The following is a 20,066-nucleotide window of genomic DNA, read 5'->3' on the forward strand; positions in this document are numbered from 1 at the left end:
CCACAGGCAGCATGATTTATCAATGCATGAGCCGTCCCTCGGATGGATATTAAAGGGGAATCGTGTCTGTCGGCATCATTTGGTGAACTTGCCTTAACCAGGAGAGGGCATTGCATTAGCGGTACAGCAAAGCCCTCAGCCAAATATGCTACCCCACAGCCTTGTGCTGCAGATGAACGAAGATGAAGAATCAATTTATCTATTCTTTAACTTCTGCACTATTATGACATCATACCATGCATGCATGGAGGAGGGTGCACACTTTTGTTGTAAAAGTAAAATTTATTAAAAGGCAACAAACCATTATGGAGGAATTACTGCTGGTTTAAAATTTCATGTTCCTCCCTGTCTCCACAGCACTTAAAACGAGTATCACCTTACCCCAAACCTCCATGGAAATTCTAACTCTTTTTATATTATTTATTATTCTTTTAGATGCAACCTGTGGCCGCTGGTTGAATCATTGTTTGGAACGTGGCTGTGCAGCTGATGCAGTGCCCCCCCTTCCACCATTTCCAGTAATCTGGTACTCATTTTGCTGACCTCAGAAGGATGACAGGCTGAGTCAACCAACCTGGTGTTATTTAATGGGTGAAAAAAGGGGCTCAAACTTGACAGGCCGTGAACCATTAAGCCAAAACCAGGTCCGTTTTCTTTTATGAAAAGACAGGATACTAGTGGAGAAAACTCTGCTTAGTGCCAGGTGATAAACAACAAAAAAATGTGAGTAAAATAAATTAATACGCACATGAACATACACTCAGGGCTTGCATTATTCTGCGAGGAAAGCACAAGATTGACCCCGAGTTTACCATACTTTCCTCACCCCTGATTTCTCATCGTATATCCGGATGCCGGAGAATGAGACGGAGATGCAGATTTTTTGCTTGTGTTGGTTCTTGTGTCTCCCATTGGCCACCATAGCCTATCAAAAGACTTTTATAAGTAACATATTGATGAAATAAAAAACAAACAAAACATTAAAGTGACATGTTAAGCAAACTTTGCAATCAATATATATATATATATATATATATATATATATATATATATATATATATATATATATATATATATATATATATATATATATATATATCTTAATGTGTAAGTCATTGGTGTTTAACCAGCTAATGCACAAACATGTAAATAATTTAACTTTTTTTTTTTTAAAGCATATATATAGCAAATTGTTTCATTCATGACAAAATATAAAACAAACATGACATTTTTTTCAAAAATGACAATCAACAATAAATGGCTCACAAGAAGAGAAGGGTGGGGGAACAAATGGTTCCTGAGACAATTTGGCAAAGGTGTCAGTAGAAAATGAATAACCTTCACTTTGTTTCTTTTTCTTTAAAACTTCTGTCCTTTCTGCCTTTTCAACATGATCCTATTCACACTCGCTTCAATTGCATTCTTCTCTCCAGATCCACAAAACAGCTGTTCACAACCATCTCAGATCATCCCCCATCCAAAACCATGATCTTTTCTACCCCCGCTAACCCCCCCCCTCCACCCCCACCGTCCTTACAAATTTCCAGGATTTTCCCTCCTGAATCCATCTCTTCTACCCCATGCATCCTTTCCTGCCCCCCCCCCCATTCCTCCCCAAACCCATTGTTTGTCAAAGTCTCCCTCTATCTTGTGCTTCAACTTTGCTGTTGGCATTTCCCTCCCTCTCTCAACTGTCCCTTTTGTCCCGTTACGTCCTGATTTAGTGCCTTACCTGTTCCATGAGCCTGGATGTTGCATGCAAAAGCAAATTAAGGTATATAAAGCAAAGATGGGACAAAAAAAATGAAGCTTATCACATACAATTATGGCTAGTAAACAAGGAATGAGTAGGAGGATGAAATGTTTGAATGAAAAAAGGAGATAGCAAGCACAAAGCAAAAAAGGCGGAATAAGGCTGGAACCAGATTTGTGGTGTAATGAATGGTTAGCGCATCCACTCCGGATCTGGGAGGTCGGCGGTTCGAACCCAACCCCGTCATACTAAAGACTTCAAAAATAGTATGTGCTGCTTGCTTCCTTTGTTGATGCTCAGCATTAAAAAAAAAAACAACAACATGGACCAGCAAACATAGGTTAGCAACTATTGAGCAGGCAGGATGGGTCTAATGACCTCCTCCTGTGTTGATGCTCCTTGTAAGGGAACTCGTATATTAATACAGTGATATATTTCTAACTACCAGCTATCGTCGATAGCAATCTCATACATACACATCATGGGAATAAATTTTGACAATAAAGCCGTAGCTGCAGGCACATGTTCAGAAGTATGGAAAGGGAGGGGTAGCTGGGGTCAGGAGGGCCTTCGGGGCAGATTTGGGATGTGGCAGTCTTGGGGGTGGGGGTGGGTTGAGAGAGATACAATGAGATTTGGATGAAAAGCAATGCCATAAAGGTGAATGGATAAAATGTACCACCTTGGCATGCAGCATGGCTTCCTGGCACATAAGATCGCCCCGTGCTGAGGATACAGTCTCAACCCCAATCAGCTTGGCCTTGCAGCACACACCATCACCACGGAAACGATGGATGAGAGCCAGCTCACTGCGGTTATGGCCTGAAGGGTTAATGGCGGGATGCACATCAATTTTTGGGTCAATGGACAAAATGAGAAGAGGTTTCGAGGGCGAGGTATATTGAAAGAGCAGGATGTAGTGGGGAATGAAGCATCAGCATGGTGAACCCAACGGATCATGATGCCACAAAAGAACGCAGTCAAACCTTGTTAGAAATAGTATGCAAGTCTTTTTGCTTCACTGCACCACATATTTATTCAACAATATTTAATCCAGTGCAACTGACACAGATAGAAATGAATAAATAAAAAATATTGCAGAGTCGTCACAACAGACTATGAACCTGAACAAGGTACAGCTTGGGTTAAAAAAATACTAATAAAAAATAAAAATAGATAAAACCAGTGATCATTCGAGCAGCACACCACACATTTGGTGAAACCTATACAAGCTCACCATATAGGGCACAGACACAGACAAAGACGGTGGAATTGGTGGAAAGTTTTACGAAAGAGAATGCTTTAAGATAACGGAGAGTAACAAAACAAAGAGGAGAAAGTGCAGACAAAGCTAATCCACAAACAAAGACAGTGTTGTGGTGGAATATGCTATATTCCCGAAGAGCAATTGACGGTTGGTTTGACAGACAGCCAGACAGACAGACAATCAATGCAGATACATATTGGTTGGGCTGTGACCTTGAGATCAAAGGTCGTCTTTGTCTGACTCTTCATATGACACCATTTGGATTTCCAACGTGCACCTGGGAATTTGCACCTGCGCATCTTCCTTGCCCTATCTTATACTTCCTAGTTTCCATGTCACCTCTTTTAGGAGAGATAGAGATAGAGATAGAGATAGAGATCTAGGAATACCAATTCCAAATGACTTTAAACCATCTAAACACATCAATGCGCTCTTCAAGGAAGCACACCAAAAATTGGAATGTTTAACCTCCGCCATCGAAGATGGATGGAGGTTACTGTTTTCACCCCTTTCTGTTTGTTTGTTTTTTGTGAACAGTATTACGGAAAAACTCCTCGACGGATTTCGACGAAACATGGTGGGAGGGGGGTTAGGTCTGGTCCAAGGATCATGCCATTAGATTTTGGACTTGGTCCAAAATCCAATATGGCCGCTATGGCGGCCATTTTGAAAAAATATTTGATGTTTTTTTTTTTGCATTTCTACATGTTTTAAGTGATTTCCAACCCCCCCCCCCCCAAAAAAAAAAATTGTTAGAGAAAAAAAATTTTTTGCAACTTTTTTTTCCAACAAAATTTCGATTTTTTTTCTTTTTGCATTTATACATGTTATAAGTGATCTCCAACAAAAAAACATGCCAAAATTATAATTGCGGCTGATTTTGGAACTTCAGGTGGATATACCCAGTTAAAATCAATTTCTGTCTCAAGGAATCTAGTTATGACAAATTAATTGAGTATGTAAAAGTTAAAGTAAAAGGGAAAGTTGCAAACTATAACTCTGTGAGCACTGTTGACGTCAAATTGAATGAATAGGATATCAGGTTCACTTGAGTGACCTCGCAGTATTGGCGGCGGAGGTTTTGCACTCTACTGAGTGCTCCCCCTCTAGTTAAAAGATGTTTTAGTGGTTTTTATAATCACAAACTTTCAGTTCCATACACCTCTGTGCTCCGAGCTGTGTTGGAATACGCTTCCACGGTATGGAATCCCAAGTCAGTAAAATACACCACAAAGTTCGAGAAAGTTCAAAGGAAGCGCTTGAAACTCCTGGAGGAGCAAGACAGACTTGATGGAGACTTTCAGGTATTTCCATGCCATGGTGATTCGCGAACACACTGGAACAAGCTTCTGTCTCGAAACCTAACAGAGTCCTCCGGGGGTCACTCCCAAAAGCTCATGAAAGGAAGAGGTAGATATGGTGAAAGCAGATACTTCTTTAATAATAGAGTGGTGACACCATGGAACAACCGACCAGGGAACACAGTATCTGCATCGGACGTGAGGAAATTCAAGACGAACCTGAGATCCATAACCATCTGTGAAAATGGATAAATAAACCAAGTACCAAGTACCAAGTACCAAGTACCAAGTACCGTCGTTTCAAACCTCTAATCGTTAAAACTTTACAGTTTGATTGCTGGAGCGATGGGAAGATGATGTGGCAACAGGGATTGTTCGACGAAACCGGTGCAGAACTTTGCTCAAAAGTTAAAGAACTCCAGAATATGGGGAGGGGTGATTAGATCGAGGGATTGGTGAAAACTTTGGTAAATTAAATAAACGACTTACTCTTCCTAGTAACCAGCTCTTCTCCAGCTAAAAGGTGAAGAACATGCAATTTTACATTGAGACTCGTAAATGTGAATTAAATAAATAAATAAGTAAATAAATACGACATCCCGTAATTACTTGTAACCCCAACAGACATGACGTATCGCTCACCTCCCGTCATATCGAATTCCTTTCGCTTTCAGGATCCGGACAAGCCAGGGACCTGCACCCTGTTCCTCAACACCTCCACCTGGTCACCTTCTTCTTTGTTGTTTCCCTCCTACGTCCTCTCTCCCACCTTCGACCGCACACCTGCACCGCGCTTGCGTTTCAGCCACGCCCACTGCCTACGTCACTTTCGACCTGACTTTCGGACTCCGCGGGTAAATTAGAGCGCGCGCCATACATTTACCTCCATGAACAATTTACCTCCATTTACCTCCTCCGCCGCTCATTATTATTGACGACGTTAAAAAATCTTCCACTATTCTCGGGTGAGAACCATGTTGCCGATATTTATAACACATTTGCTGGTCTATAACCGCTTTGAGCCGTCAGCTCATCGAATGTAAATGAATGAAAACGTATAAACAATAATTAATTAATATATCCAACATTCTGAGCGCTTAATTGTAATTGACATTAATAAGGATTAAATAAACATGACGGCAACATTGTCACCTTTCCGTCGGTCCCTCTTGCTGCTCACTCGGCCCGGGTTCGGCTCGGCAGTTTGTCGCGGTGCGGCCTCGGTGGACATTGCGTTGACACCTGTCGCAGGTACCGCGTGCGGACGGACCCGCGCTGTGCGATCCCGAATCGTGCTCATCGATGGGTACGGGGTGCTGGGTGCGTAGAAAGGACGCTGGCACGTGTTCGATCATGGGTGCTGGGAACTTGATGCTGCTGTGTCAGTGCTTGGTGCTGCCGAGCCATGGGATGTCGGAGTGCCGGGTTTGGTGCAAACTGTTTGTGCACAACTTTGGGAGCATGCAATGGCTGCAGTCTGCAGGTAACTGGAGCAACAGGTGGTGGGCTACTTGGTATGGACACTCGCTGCACCCTGTGCTGTGCCTGCCCGTGTTCCTGTGCTTCAGAAATTCTGATGCTGTGCACTACTTGCACGCTTCGTGGTAGGGTGGCTCTTGCTGGGTGCTGTGTCCGGAGATAGGATCAGATCACCTGTGTGGCTGTTGTATTATTATATGACCAAAGTTTAAGATCAAACCTCAACGAATCACCACGATTGGGGTACTCCAGGTACCGGCTGCGACCGAGCCCATCTCCATTGCTTGCTCGAACCGCACACCCCCTGTGGTTGTTTTGATATGCGACTGCAAATCAGCTTTCTGACTCACATTGCACAACCATGACATTTTCACCACCAAATCAGCTGGGACACAAACAGTGGCAGCAGGGGTTTTCCACATTTCATGACTGCTGTGGCTTTGTTGGTGAAATATTAAACAGCTGGCTCTTTGTTGGCTTCTCCGTTTATTTGCACAAGTACTTGTCCTGGACAAACAAAGAAATGAAAAAAGCTTCAACTCTTCATTGTTTTCTTTCAAGAACACCTGCAAAACATGAAGGGTAAGGGGTATGCAAAAAGGTTCAAGTTTTGTTCTTTGTTTGGTAGAGGCTTCTCAAAGTGATTATATATACATATATATATATATATATACATATATATATATATATACATATATATATATATATACATATATATATATATATACATATATATATATATATATATATATATATATATATATACATATATATATATATATACATATATATATATATATACATATATATATATATACATATATATATATATATACATATATATATATATATACATATATATATATATATACATATATATATATATACATATATATATATATACATACATATATACATACATATATATATATATACACATATATATATACATATATATATATATATATACATATATATATATATATACATATATATATATATATATATATATATATATATATATATATATATATATATATATACAGGGGCTGCAAAAGTAAGTATACTATTCAGTAACTTACTAGCCATCGTTAAATTTCCACTTTACCTGCAAATAAAAGATGTATTATAGAAAAAATTACGAAAATTAAAATATTAAAAATGGTAATAATGATTTTAATGAATTAAATGAATTCTAGTACAGTCAAAGCTCGTTACTATGCCACCCGTCGGGACCGAGCAAAAGTGGCATAGTAGCGAGAGTGGCATAGTAACGAGATTTTGTAAAAATGGCCTATTTTCTCAAGTTACCCATCTGTAGTTAATCTTCAGACAAAATTTATTCCAGCAAGTAAAAGGCACGACTGTTGTCTAAGCTAAGCGAACGGAGAACATACACACACTAACAGAGTTCACACACTAACATATGGCATGGCGAGAAATTCACGACACACAAAGCTTTCAAGAATCATCGGCTGGCGCATCTTCTTTCGGCAGATCTCGTGCATCTCGTTGTCTAGCCAATCGCACGCTTGCATCACACTGGGCTTCCCGCTTCTCTGCTGCATGAACTTCCGGACGGTGCTACAAGCGTGCTGGGCTTCCTCGAACGGAACGATTTCCTCCTCGACAGTTACCTCGTCATCTTCGCTTTCCACCGGCTCCTCACTGCACAGAATCTCCTCCGCAATCTCCTCCAGCGTGAAATACCCGCCAGTCGCGAGGCGCTGTCGGCTTCGAGAAAGTCAGACAGCTCGATCTCCTCGTTCTCGTGCATCTTTTCCTCGGCAGGCAGAGCCTCCCAGATGTCGGGCAGCTCCGCATCCTGTGGCTCAGTTTGGATCTCCTCTTCGATGAACTTGGCCTTCGCGAAACAGTTCCCTGATCGTCGACTTGCCGACCTGCTCCCAAGCACGCCGGGCGACGTGGCGAGCGTCGAGCAACGTGAACTTGAACTCCTTTCCCTCGTCTATGGCCTCAAGCCGGCGGCATAGCAGGAGCTTCTTGTAGTGGCGCTTGAGGTTCTCTATGATTCCCTGATCCATTGGTTGCGATTGGCTGTCGTGTTGGGTGGGAAGAAGACCAGTTGGATGTTGTTCAGCTCGAGCTCGGGAGGGTGGCCATAGAAGCTTATCGAGACAGACCAGCACTCTGCGTCCCTGCTGGCCGAGTCGTCCGTCCCACGCACGCAACATCTCGAAAAGCTCCGCCGTCATCCACGCCTTCGAGTTCGCCTTGTACTTGACCGGGATCTCTTTGTTCTTGAAGGCACGGGGTTTCTTGGAATTGCCAATCACCAGAAGAGGGAACTTCTCGCTGCCGCTCATGTTTGCCCCAACCAGAAGAGTGATCCTTTGCTTGCTTTTCTTTCCTCCAGTACACCGCTCTCCCTGAAAGCCATGGTCTTGTTCGGAAGCAGCTGCCAGTAGAGTCCAGTCTCGTCCAGGTTGAAGACGTCGTCTGCGGAGAACTGCCCGAGTAAGGGCCGGAGAACCTGTTGTTGCCACTCAAGAAGGGATTGCGAATCCACCGCTCCAGCTTCGCCCTGCACTGTCTTGAACGTGATGCCGTGGCGCTTCTTGAAATTGCCCAACCAACCGTCGCTCGCCATGAAGTCTGGGATGTGCATCAGCTCGGCCAGTTTCATCGCCTTCTCCTTGATCAGATCGCCGCTGACAGGCACATTCTGTCCTCTTGATTGCTTCAGCCACATGAGCACTACCTAATCAAGCTTCGGGTCATGAGCCTGCGTCAACTTCATGCGCTTCGATGGAAATCCAGCTTTGATTGCAGCCTCGATTGCATCCTTCTTGCTGAGAATGCCCTTCACGGTAGTTCTCTTAACTTCGACGCCCCATTTCTTGCTAATCTCCCTGGCCAACTTGGACTGATTCGGCTCCTTCTTCGCGGCATCGATGATCTCGTTCTTCTCCTTCAGCGTAAAGTCGGTTCGCTTGCGTTTCTGAGCTGACATTATGGGCTGAATTTGAAAAAATGATGTCACTGTTGTACGTGTGCCTGCGTGTCTGTGTGTGTTCTCGCGCTTTTTTCTGTCTCCTTGTGCGTGTTGTGATTGGCTTGTTGTGGCTGGCATCGGGGAGAAGAATCGCTTGTTTTGACACAGTCTGACTATGCGCGTACGTATTGAGTTATGTTGTGCGCAGCTGGACTGTAGTTCGTCGCTTCGCCTTTGGACGTGAGTGTGATAATCGAGCACTGCGCAATACAGACTTTTTCACGACTCGTGCCTTTTAACAGTCACACAGTAGTGGCATGGTAGCGAGAGTAGGGGGTGGCATAGTAAATTTATTGTGTATTGAATTTTGTCGGGACCGAGCAAAAGTGGTATAATAGCGAGAGTGGCATTGAAGCGAGGTGGCATAGTAACGAGCTTTGACTGTATTAAATGAATCTTAGCACCACTATTATAATACTGGTAATACTGGTATAATCCTTACTGTATACCTACTTTTGCAGCTCCCCTGTATGTGTATGTATATATATATATATATATATATATATATATATATATATATATATATATATATATATATATATATATATATATATATATATATATATATATATTGTAATAAAAATTACAACATAATGTAACATCAATAATTTTTAATCAAATTAGTTCCATATCAATTACATCAAAGTAAATCAAGTTCCATATCATGTACATCTTACACATAGGAATAATGGAAAGATATAATGAAACTGAAGCATAATAAATTTTGCAAGCACAACTATGTGAAGTTCAAAATGACATTTTCCTGCTTTTTTCTCTGGCAAATTTGTCAATGATACTGTTTGTGTCAAGGGATTGTAGGAGGTCAGATTCAATGCAGAGTAATGAAAGTGAGTTTAATCTGGTTTGTCCCAAAGTTGATCTCAGGTGATTCTTCACCCTGGAGAGAGTGGAGAAAGACCTCTCTCCTTGACAGTTTGTAATGGGGATGGTAAGGAACATTCTTACCAAGATACTAATGTTTGGAAAGGCAGTTGTCAAAATACCATCTTTAGACCTCAACAAAGTGGAAATGTTTGTCACTGACCTGCCAGATTCAGAAGACAAAATGTCTTTAAACTGCAAAAATTCATCCAAAACAGATGCTTCCAGGTCACTGGAATAGGTACTGACAAGGAGTTCCAGTTGAGCTTTGAGATCATCATAGTTCATACTGTCATACTCTGTTAAAAAGCAAAACAACTTCTTTATTTCTGAATAGGCATTCACTCTGCGCTCTAATTCATTCCGAAGGCAATCTAATATTGTGTAAAAATTGTCCACCATGAACTTCTGACGTGGATCAAGATGAGTTCATATCCCAACTGATTCATCAAATAATTTTTTTTCTCTTTTTTGTTCTTTTTAGTTCGCCTGTTCGAAGAACAAAGAGCTATAGCAATACCCCCGGCGTGAGCGTCAGCGTGAGCGTGAAAATGTTAAAGTTTTTGGTGCAAGTTATTTTTTCCTTTCTAATGTTTTTATCTACCACACTATTTTTTATACGCCCGATATATATGTATATCGGGGCGTATTATGTGATACCGGTCGTCCGTCCGTCCGTCCGTCCGTCTGTCCGTCCGTTCCTGTCCACACTCTAACTCCCAAAGTTTTCAACTTTCATGTTTCATATTTGGTACATAGGTACAGACTGTGGAGACGGTGTGTTGTGACATACGTTCGTCATCGAAAGTGGTTGCCATGACAACCAGGATGCGGTTTCCCATCTGTTCCTGTCCGCACTCCAACTCTCAAAGTTTTCAACTTTCACGTTTCATATTTGGTACATAGGTACAGACTGTGGAGACGGTGTGTCGTGACATACATTCCTCATCTAAAGTGGTTGCCATGGCAACCAGGATGCTGTTTTCCCTCGGTTCCTGTCCACACTCGAACTCCCAAAGTTTTCAACTTTTACGTTTCACATTTGGTACAGAGGTACAGACTGTGGAGACGGTGTGTTCGACATACATTCGTCATCTAAAGTGGTTGCCATGGCAACCAGGATGCTGTTTTCTATCCGTTCCTGTCCGCACTCTAACTCCCAAAGTTTTCAACTTTCACGTTTCATATTTGGTACTTAGGTACAGACTGTGGAGACGGTGTGTCGCGACATATGTTCGTCATCTAAAGTGGTTGCCATGGCAACGAGGATGCTGTTTTCCATGTAGTAGCACAATTCTGTATATACCTTCTTGGCCGGGCATATATTGTGCTCACTTGCGCTCTTGTTGCTGATTGCAATATACAAATACATATATTGCTTTAAAATTATTTGGATCAGACTTCCCTGCAATAAAAAAATAATAAAAAGTATTAATTATTGGACTAGTCTTTTAAAAACGATAAATGTGTAAACAGGCGAGCATTGGGTGGCTTTGACTCCAACTCTCTGGTTGTTGTATCTGTGTAGTTCGGCTCAGCAAAAGTCCTAGCCTGATCTTCTATTTCATCAAACTGACGCTGTCTCATTTCAGAGATAAAGGAGATCAAACTCTCATACAGGTTCACAGCTGACAGAAAGTCAGTCTCAACTTTTTGAAGTGATAAGCTGGTTGCATTAAACCTTGTCAAAATCTTATACCATATTACAGTAAGAAGTGCTGTTTCAAATGATTCCATTTGTTTTCTGAGACCTTCACCTTCAAGCTTTGTCGCCACAGTTTGTCTGCTGTAAGAACATATGTTCACCAGTGCTGACTATATCTCATTGTAATGTAAAAACACTGCTTTAACAGCATCAGCCCTTGCACTGCAGCGAGTATCTGATAGGGATTTCAGTACAATCCCTGCAGCTGGTAGTGCGGCTTTCAAGTGATCCCATCTATATGTGGAGGCTGAGAAGAAGTTATATAAGGCTTGTAAAAAAACTGAAATATGAAACAGACGCAAGGCAACTGCTGGCAGCTGATGTTCCTACAAGGTTCAAGGGGTGACTTGCACAAGGGACACAATATGCCAGGGGATTCATAGCCTTTATTCTGGCTTGGGCACCAGTGTAAATGCCAGACATATTGGCAGCATTGTCATAACTCTGGCCTCTCATGTCACGCAAATCAAGACCAACATCTTCGATTAATTGTACAACAGTTGAGGCTATGCTCTCTGCACCATGGTCATGTATGTCCATGAACTTCAGAAATCGCTCAACAGGTTTACCGTCAGGTTTTATGTCGTGGTCATCGCCTGGGAGTTTACCGTCACCGGTACTAGGCTCTGAATCTTTTTTTGGTTTTGGTTTTAAAAAGGTTGTCAGCTTTGGAAGTGATTGGAGTTGTGCAGCTTTGGTTTCTTTTAACTTTCTCTTTTGTGAGCCACTCATATATTTCTTCTGGGACGACATAATTAATCTATCTCATGAGAATCCCAAAGATTCCAAGAATAATCTGTAAGCATAAAGTAATAATAAATGAGCTCAAGTCTAGTCTAAGAGATACCAATATCACAAAATAAGAACACAAAAACACACGTAATATAACAATGAAGTCCAGTAAATACAACACGTAATGTATATAATCTAGAGATAGATCGATAGATGGTGGGAAACGGGCATTTAAAAATGTACTGTTATATTTTATTTTATTCATTTTACTATAGGGCCTACTAGCCTACTCCTTGGCCAATCAGAGAACCCACAAGTCCCCGGTGGACCCCCAGTTACTGGTGGGCCCTAGGCCAATGGCCTATGTTGCCTAATGGAAAACCCGGCCCTGCCTTATAGGCAGAGCCTATGTAACCGTTTCGCCAGAAGAGCCTTTAAAAAAAAAAATATATATATATATATATATATATATATATATATATATATATATATATATATATATATATATATATATATAAATATATATATATATATATATAAATATATAAATATATATATATATATATATATATATAAATATATATATATATATATAAATAAATATATATATATATATAAATATATATATATATATATAAATATATATATAAATATATATATATATATATATGTATACAGGGTGTCCACAAATTACCGTTCCAGATTCAAACTGTAACGAGAACGTTCATGGAACACCTTACCATGCACAGTCTTGAGTACACAGGACATGGATGGGGTCTGCGAGCAGCAAATTTGATTGGTCGAGATGATGTAAAATGCTGTAATATTTTGTCCAAGTACTGCTGAACGAAACGTTTTTGAAAGTGCCAAAAAGGTGATTTGTGTTCTCCAGTGTTCAAGTGTATTATTCAATTGGAAAAAAATAAATTTAAAGGTTGTAGAAAAAAATAACTTTTTGGAAGTTCACAGCCGTTGATGCAGCGTCTATTACACCACCATATTTAAGTCACATTCGTTTTTCGTGCCTGTTGTTCGTGTCCTTTATAACGTCTTTAAAAACGGTAAGTTTCGTTTTTGAAATTATTTTTCATTTTCTTTTACTATCAGACAGACAGAGTAAAAATATTATCTCATTCCTCTTTGTGCACGTGCGATCGGGCCAAATTCAGAGATACAAATACGGTTAACTACAGGTTTGTTTTCTCATTCATGCTCAAAATAAAACATTCATTGAAATCCAGTTGTTCTTCGATCATAAACTGACGTTTGTAGACAAACAGACAGACAGACAGCCAAAGTGAACCAATTGCTTAACCCCGCTTTTGGCTTCACGTGCGTGGAGTAATATAATGAAACGGGATACAATGATGGGGTTTGCTGCGTGTGAAAGAACATTTCTTCAAGTTTTATTCACTTTTTCTCATTTTCAGGTGTCTCGTGGGAATGCAAACGGCATCCCCTCACATTTACTGCAAATTGCATCCCCACAAAAAAAAGCACATTGGTGAGACCAAATCAGCTACAGAGGTTCAACAAAGCTTCAAGATGACCTATGGAAGGCAGCCACCATTGAGAAAAACGATTCGTGAGTGGCACACACAGATTACGGAGACTAGTAGCATCCTCCAGAGGAAGGGGGTCAGACTGGCCAAGCGCAAGTGGTGAGGATGTTGAACATGTTCATCAGTCATTCAAACACAGTACCCATAAGTCCAGTCAGATTTAGACGACGATCCTAACAAATCTGGACAATATGACTTCGAGAAATATTCCGTATCCATTCATCCATGGAGACCATACTCTGTGCAGAGCGTCGGTGCTGCCGAAGCAGTCTCCTTGGCTATTGGACACAATTATGGATGGGTCTCTACTCCGACACAGGATACCAGCAAGCTGGCACTCATTTTGCCGACCTCGGAAGGATGACAAGCTGAGTTAACCCCACCTGGTATTAATTCAACAGCCGAGTGGGATTTGAACTTGGGATCCTAGTATCCCAAACCCACCACCCTAACCTTTAAGACAACACCAGGCATATTCCAGTTTATTATTATTTTTTATTATTATGGTATGAGTTTTGGAATAGGAATGTGTTGTCATGTATGCTTAATGATTCACCTCTAACTGTGATTGGTGAGGATATCAGATCAAGTCCCATTACAGCTATCTGGGACCAACAAGTACCATCTGCCACATGGACACATTGTCTTACACCCCACCAATCAAAATCAGGAAGCATCACCCGGTATCATCACACAAATCACAGTTAGTGGTGCGTTATAAACAGGATGAATCCGGAAGACTTCAATGTCACTAAGTGGAACAGCGATGTGTTGCCCTGACGAACCCTGAAAATAACGAAATTGGTCGGCAGCTTTGTTTTTCATCAGTTTACTGACAGCATTTCTTTTTGGCATTTTTGCACTGCATGACGGTCTGTAGTCATGAGTCCTTGTGATAGTATTATCATGGATGTCCAGAATGGATAACTTAATTAACTATACATACATATAATGCTGGAAGACTATTAGGTCATGTAACTTGATGAGAACATCTTCATGATAGCCAGCCAACTATCCCCAGCACCACCCCCCCTCCCCTCCCCACAAATTTAACAGAACTCGTAAGTTTAACAGTTGAAAATCACCATTGCAACCATGAGAAAAAAAGATGAGAGAATACCACTCCATCTTATATTACCAACTTATACTAATACTACCACTCCTACAACAATACTACTATTACTATTTTAATAGCCCCAATTATTCCTACCTTCTAAGTATAATCAAGAATACAAATCTGTCTCCTCCATAACCATAACCCATTTTATAATTAAGAGTAGTACCATAAACCTCCTATGGGGAAAGAAGGCATCGAAACAAATCATAAACATTTCTCTGCTGAGAATGAACCCAAAACAGGTCGCTACACCCCCATCATAGGGTATGGCAGAGACGGCATGCACGAAATTTGGCTTGGGGTGAAACTGCTGAGTTAACATCCAAAGGAATGCCTGCCCTTTGATGCAACACCATGACTTCAGGATACCAGGAAGACAGTCTGTTGTTGGATCCTGATTCATTGAGGAACCCCCTGCCTGCAGGACACCGGGAGGATAGTTTGTAGTCTGATCCTCTTTCACTGGGGATCAAACCCAGACAAGACAGCTCAATCACAGGGATATTACCAATGAGAGAGAGAGGGGGAGGGAGAAGCATAAATCATCAAAGACAACAATCCCAAGGACAAAGTGCATTTTAAGCATCACACCTGAACACCTTTCTGCCTTCAGTCGTTGTCGGCGAGAGATCACAGACTTAACATGAGCACCATCTGGCCCAAAAAGACGATTTCCAGTCGTCACGTCGGATTGTGAAACCTTAAATCAACAACCCATCTCTTAGTATCGCGAACAACCACCCCAAGTGGGGTTTCCAATGGTCACACAGGATTACAAAAGCTTACATCATCAATCAGGTGCTGGTGCTGGAATAAAGTAATTCCCATCCCCAAGGTCCAGCCTTTCGGCAGATGCCAAGCGATTAGCGTTCAGTCCACTTGGAATGTATTTCATTTACCTTTTCATTCTTTTCGGCCATTGCATCATCTATTCGTTTCATTCCCATTAGACTGGTTTGTTGTTTTTTCTCAGTGATCTATGGTTCATGGAGTCACCGGTACAAAAATCACATGCAGGAGATAAACATGATTAGACATCAGTGAGCAGTGTACCTTTAAGTGAATTGCAAGGACATTAGTACACAATGGATGTCTAATACGATTGTGCAGATTTAGCAAACTTGCCTTTGAGCTGTCTAGTCTGGGTTAGACTCCTGACCTGACAATGAACTGTCATATTGGCTCTTTGCATGCAGAGGATTATATCACGAAATGCACCATCCTTGGTATGGACATGAAGCCAGGTGTGTCCAAGCCTGCTAGCCTTAGCTGGTGGATGTAAAAGATCCCCATGGCATCTTTCAGGTGGAGAGTAGGACACTTTCACAGTTTTGGTCACCACATCTGGGGAAAGACCTAGTTACCTTAGACAAGGTACAGCGTAGAGCAACTCGATTGATAATCGGCCTAGCTAGACTAAGCTGTGAGGAGATTCTGAAAGAGACATTAAAAGGATGCGATTGTGAGGAGATCTGATAGAGATGCTTAAGATAATGAAGGGTATAGAAAAAATACAGTAAGTGCAGAATGGACAGGACAGGACAGCTGGAGGTCACCATTTAAGAGTAAAGAAGAGGAGAGTTAGGATGGTAGTACGGCAGGGGTCTTTCACTCGAGTTGTTGTGAATCCATGGAATGGCCTACTCGCAAGGATAGTGACAGTGCAGTGAAGTGGACAGTTTTAAAATTGATTTGGACCGTTTTCTGGAAGTAGTGGGGATGGGGGAGTACTACTATGTGGGCATGATTGCACAGGCTTGACGTACCAATTGACCTCTTCCTGCATTAAATACCTTGTATTTCATCTCCAAAATCAAGTAGCATGATGACATCATCATGATGACTATGAATGGCCGCTTCTATGATAGCCAAATCGGCCACAATGCCCCTGGTATTCAAGTGGGTGACTGGTCACTCAACACCCCGCCCAAGACCAACATATTGTTCGTGAAGGACAAAGATCCCACAATGTCTTCCGCGATGAGGAGGTGAGTTATCACCGGCATCCTAAGCCTGGTGTTGGCTTAGTGGCTCAGGCGGCTGGCTTAGGGTACTGCGTTTGAGCCCCGTTGGCTGCTGAATTAACACCAGGTGGGGTTGACTCAACCTGTCATCCTTCTGAGGTCAGCAAAATGAGAGTATCAGTGTACTGGTAGAGGAGCACAGCATCAGCTGCACAGCCTCGTTTCCAAGAATTGATAGCTATGCGGCAGCATTATCTGTGAATACACGACTTTCAAGATGACGAATGCATGATAAACGAGGCCCATTGTGCACGTGCTGTGTGTGCGTACCGACTCGGTTGTGCTCGTTGGGCACTTTTAACCCACCATTTCTCGAGTGAAATCTGTGATTCAAATTGTCTTTGAAACATAAATTTCAGCATTTAGACGAAAGAGTGGAAAGTGGTTAACCAGTATTGTTGTTCCGAAATGCAAATCAGACTCACGGAAATAAAGGAAATACGATAAATATCCATGGATGAGAGGTGTCGAGTACAGGATGAGAGGTGTCGAGTACATACATTTTATTGTTAGTACAAGTGAATGGCAGCAGTGGATATAGCTCGCACACACATGGTCAGACACTTCTCCTTTTACCAATAGATGCAAAAATCAACAAAATATATCTTGTGGCCCCAGAACTAACCAAAAAATATATATTTGTAACGACCCTCTAAGCCCGTACTTCCACCCCCCCCTTCTTTCCCACCGTCCTTAATAGTAAATATCATCATTTTAAACTTACTCTGTGCATTCACACCCCAAAATATAACCTTCCAATTGATGTGAAGAAGCACGAAGGTTTGGGTAGAACGTGTCCGTCTACGAACCTTTGGGCCTTGCACAGACTCACATCGTTGGGAGTTTTTGCAGTACAGGCTGCAAGATATCAACAAGTTGGGCAAGCTGATCAGAAAGTTTTCCAAATCTTTCATTGTGCAGGGGCACACACCTTTCTCACAGGTAAGATACCAAGTATTTTCGGCTTCTTTTTGAAACATTGTGAGCCACTTTGTGTTGCAATTCTTCTCTGGCATGCAAGATATATGTTCGGCCTCCTCAATGATCCTCGTTGAAAGGGGTTTCAGCACATGTGCATTGAGAAATCTGGGGCAGATTACGTCATTTTGAAAGTCCCACATTAGTGAAAGACTATACACCCATTTTATTGTTGCAAAATTGTCAAAGTATCTCATTTGATCATTCAATTGATTGACGGTCACAGACTATGCAGGTAAAAAAGATCTCATTTGAGTCTCTCTCAACAACCGCTCGTTGGACACAAAGTCGGACCAGCAATAGCCAATGATTTTCCGAGGAGACCTGGAACCAAAGGAATTAAGTCTCCATCTCAGATCACTGGTCAGAGTCCAAGTCTCACATCCATAGAGCAAGATCGGAAACACCAACGAACTGAAGACTCAGACTTTTGTCCTCCTGCACAAGGACTGACAGCACCACACCCCATTTACAGTGAATCCATGACTCGCAGGCTCGACCCAGACATCTATTGACCTCTGGCTCACAGCCAGAAGAGACATGAATATCACTGCCAAGGCAAGTGAATCTCTCCGTGACCTCAACAACCTCACCATAAATGGGTACAAAAAAGATAGCAGCATCCACGATGTCATTGAAAGCCTGGATATTAATTTTGACGGAGGAAACAAGTAATACCAGTGGGTCCGACTCCTCATTCAGCACCAAGAGGGCCCTCAAAAGGATATCCAGAGTCTCCGCAAAGATGACTGCATCATCTGCCAAATCAAGGTCAGAGATCTTGACATTCATAAATGATGCACACAGCTCGATCTCCCTGACATCCTCCTGAGAATCCAGTCCATACAAGTGCTGAAAAGTGTGGGGGCCAGTACACACCCCTGACGAACTCCAGTAACAACTGGAAATAAGTCAGAGATGGTAGCACCACACTTCACAGCACTCTCAGTAGCAGAGTAGAGTTCAGACATCAGATCGATCAGTTTTGGTGGCACCCCACGAAGACCAAGAATCCTACAGAGGGCATCCCGACTCGCTGAATCGAACGCTTTACAGAGATCAACATAGGCTGCAAGCAGCCCCTGCCAAAACTCTCGTCTGCGTTCGGTGAGGACCCGAAGAGCAAGGATATGGTCAATCGTTAACCTCTTTGGTGTAAAGCCTGACTGCTCTGGACGCTGGTGCTCAAGCAGATGGTGGCGAACACTATCAAGAATTATCCGAGCAAAGACCTTGCCCGGCACTGAGAGCAGCATCACCCCTCGGTAGTTGTTGCAGTCTTGGCCGATCACCCTTCCCTTTCCAGAGAGGGACAACAAGGCCCTTCTTCCAATCAGTTGGGATGATGCCTGTATTCCAGGCAGAGCACAAAACTGCTTTCAACGACACGAGTGCAGCATTTCCATGAGTCTTGAGAAGTTTAGCATGGATGCAAAGATCCCTGGAGCTTTACCCCGTTTCAACCGGTTCACCGCGGCCTGTGTTTCCACAAGTGAAGCTGGACCAGAGTTGATTGGAGGGTCAGCAACAGGGATTGTAACACCATGACGTCCAACTCGTCAGCTGGTGGATCAGCCTGGTACAACCGCTCAAAGTAACCGGCCCAGCGGGCCTTCACTTCAGACTCCTCTGTCAAGATCCTACCACTCTCTGCTGTAACTGCAGTCCTCCGAGGGATGGGCTTGGATGAATGCAATGCATGAATTCCCCTGTAAGCAGGATGAGAATCACCTGTCCACAGGTGATGCTCTACCCCCTCACAGATTCCTCGCACATAGGCCTCCTTGTCCACCCTTAGTGCACATACAGTTTTCCGCCTCAGCTCCCTGAACAGCTCAGCTCTGCCATTCAGCCTGGCCCTGCGACTGGTCAATTGTATCCAGTGACCCTTGAGAGACAAAATTCTTCTTTGCCCTGCGCTGAGTTCCAAGACATCCACCGGCAACATCAAGGACGGTGGTCTTGAAGGCACTCCACAACTCTTCAGGACCCCCAAAGCACCCAGACACCCCAAATGTCCACTCAGCCTGTTCGCAAACTACTCAGCTACCCTCTCATCATTGAGCTTGCTAACATCCAGCCTAGGCTGGGATGGTACCATTCTCCAGGATTTAAGGTGCAGCTTTAGAGTTGCTACAACAAGCCGGTGGTCAGTATTGAGGAACTGAGCACTCCGGTCGACCCTGCAGTTCTGGATCATCCTCCAGCGACCATCAATGAGAACATGCTCAATCTCCTTTGCCACACCGC

At 42.5% G+C, this 20,066-nt stretch overlaps 1 protein-coding gene and 1 long non-coding RNA gene across 8 annotated transcripts in view; one reads left to right on the forward strand and one right to left on the reverse strand.

Moving 5' to 3' along the window:
- Positions 1–5,625, reverse strand: part of LOC147025229 (disabled homolog 1-like) — a 133,259-nt gene extending 127,634 nt beyond the window's left edge. For 5 of the 6 annotated variants that reach the window (XM_085885992.1, XM_085885990.1, XM_085885991.1 and 2 more), the window contains exons 1-3: positions 5,474–5,625; positions 2,436–2,575; positions 827–925 (exon numbers count right to left, since the gene is read on the reverse strand). In XM_085885992.1, the coding sequence (XP_085742118.1) occupies positions 827–925; positions 2,436–2,575; positions 5,474–5,621 (387 nt within the window). In that variant the 5' untranslated portion in view covers positions 5,622–5,625. Of the gene's footprint in view, positions 1–826; positions 926–2,435; positions 2,576–4,963; positions 5,118–5,473 lie in introns of those variants that run through there. The other variant, XM_085885993.1, reaches the window with a different exon arrangement.
- The window catches only part of LOC147025231 (uncharacterized), a 47,804-nt gene continuing 32,917 nt past the window's right edge, over positions 5,180–20,066 (forward strand). For both annotated transcript variants that reach the window (XR_015059400.1, XR_015059401.1), the window contains exon 1: positions 5,180–5,286. This is a non-coding gene — a long non-coding RNA (uncharacterized LOC147025231). The remainder of the gene's footprint in view (positions 5,287–20,066) is intronic.

Source organism: Eptatretus burgeri, chromosome 6 (assembly GCF_056783735.1).
Source record: "Eptatretus burgeri isolate ZD-2024b chromosome 6, Ebu_testis_v1, whole genome shotgun sequence".
Classification (NCBI taxonomy): domain Eukaryota; kingdom Metazoa; phylum Chordata; class Myxini; order Myxiniformes; family Myxinidae; genus Eptatretus; species Eptatretus burgeri.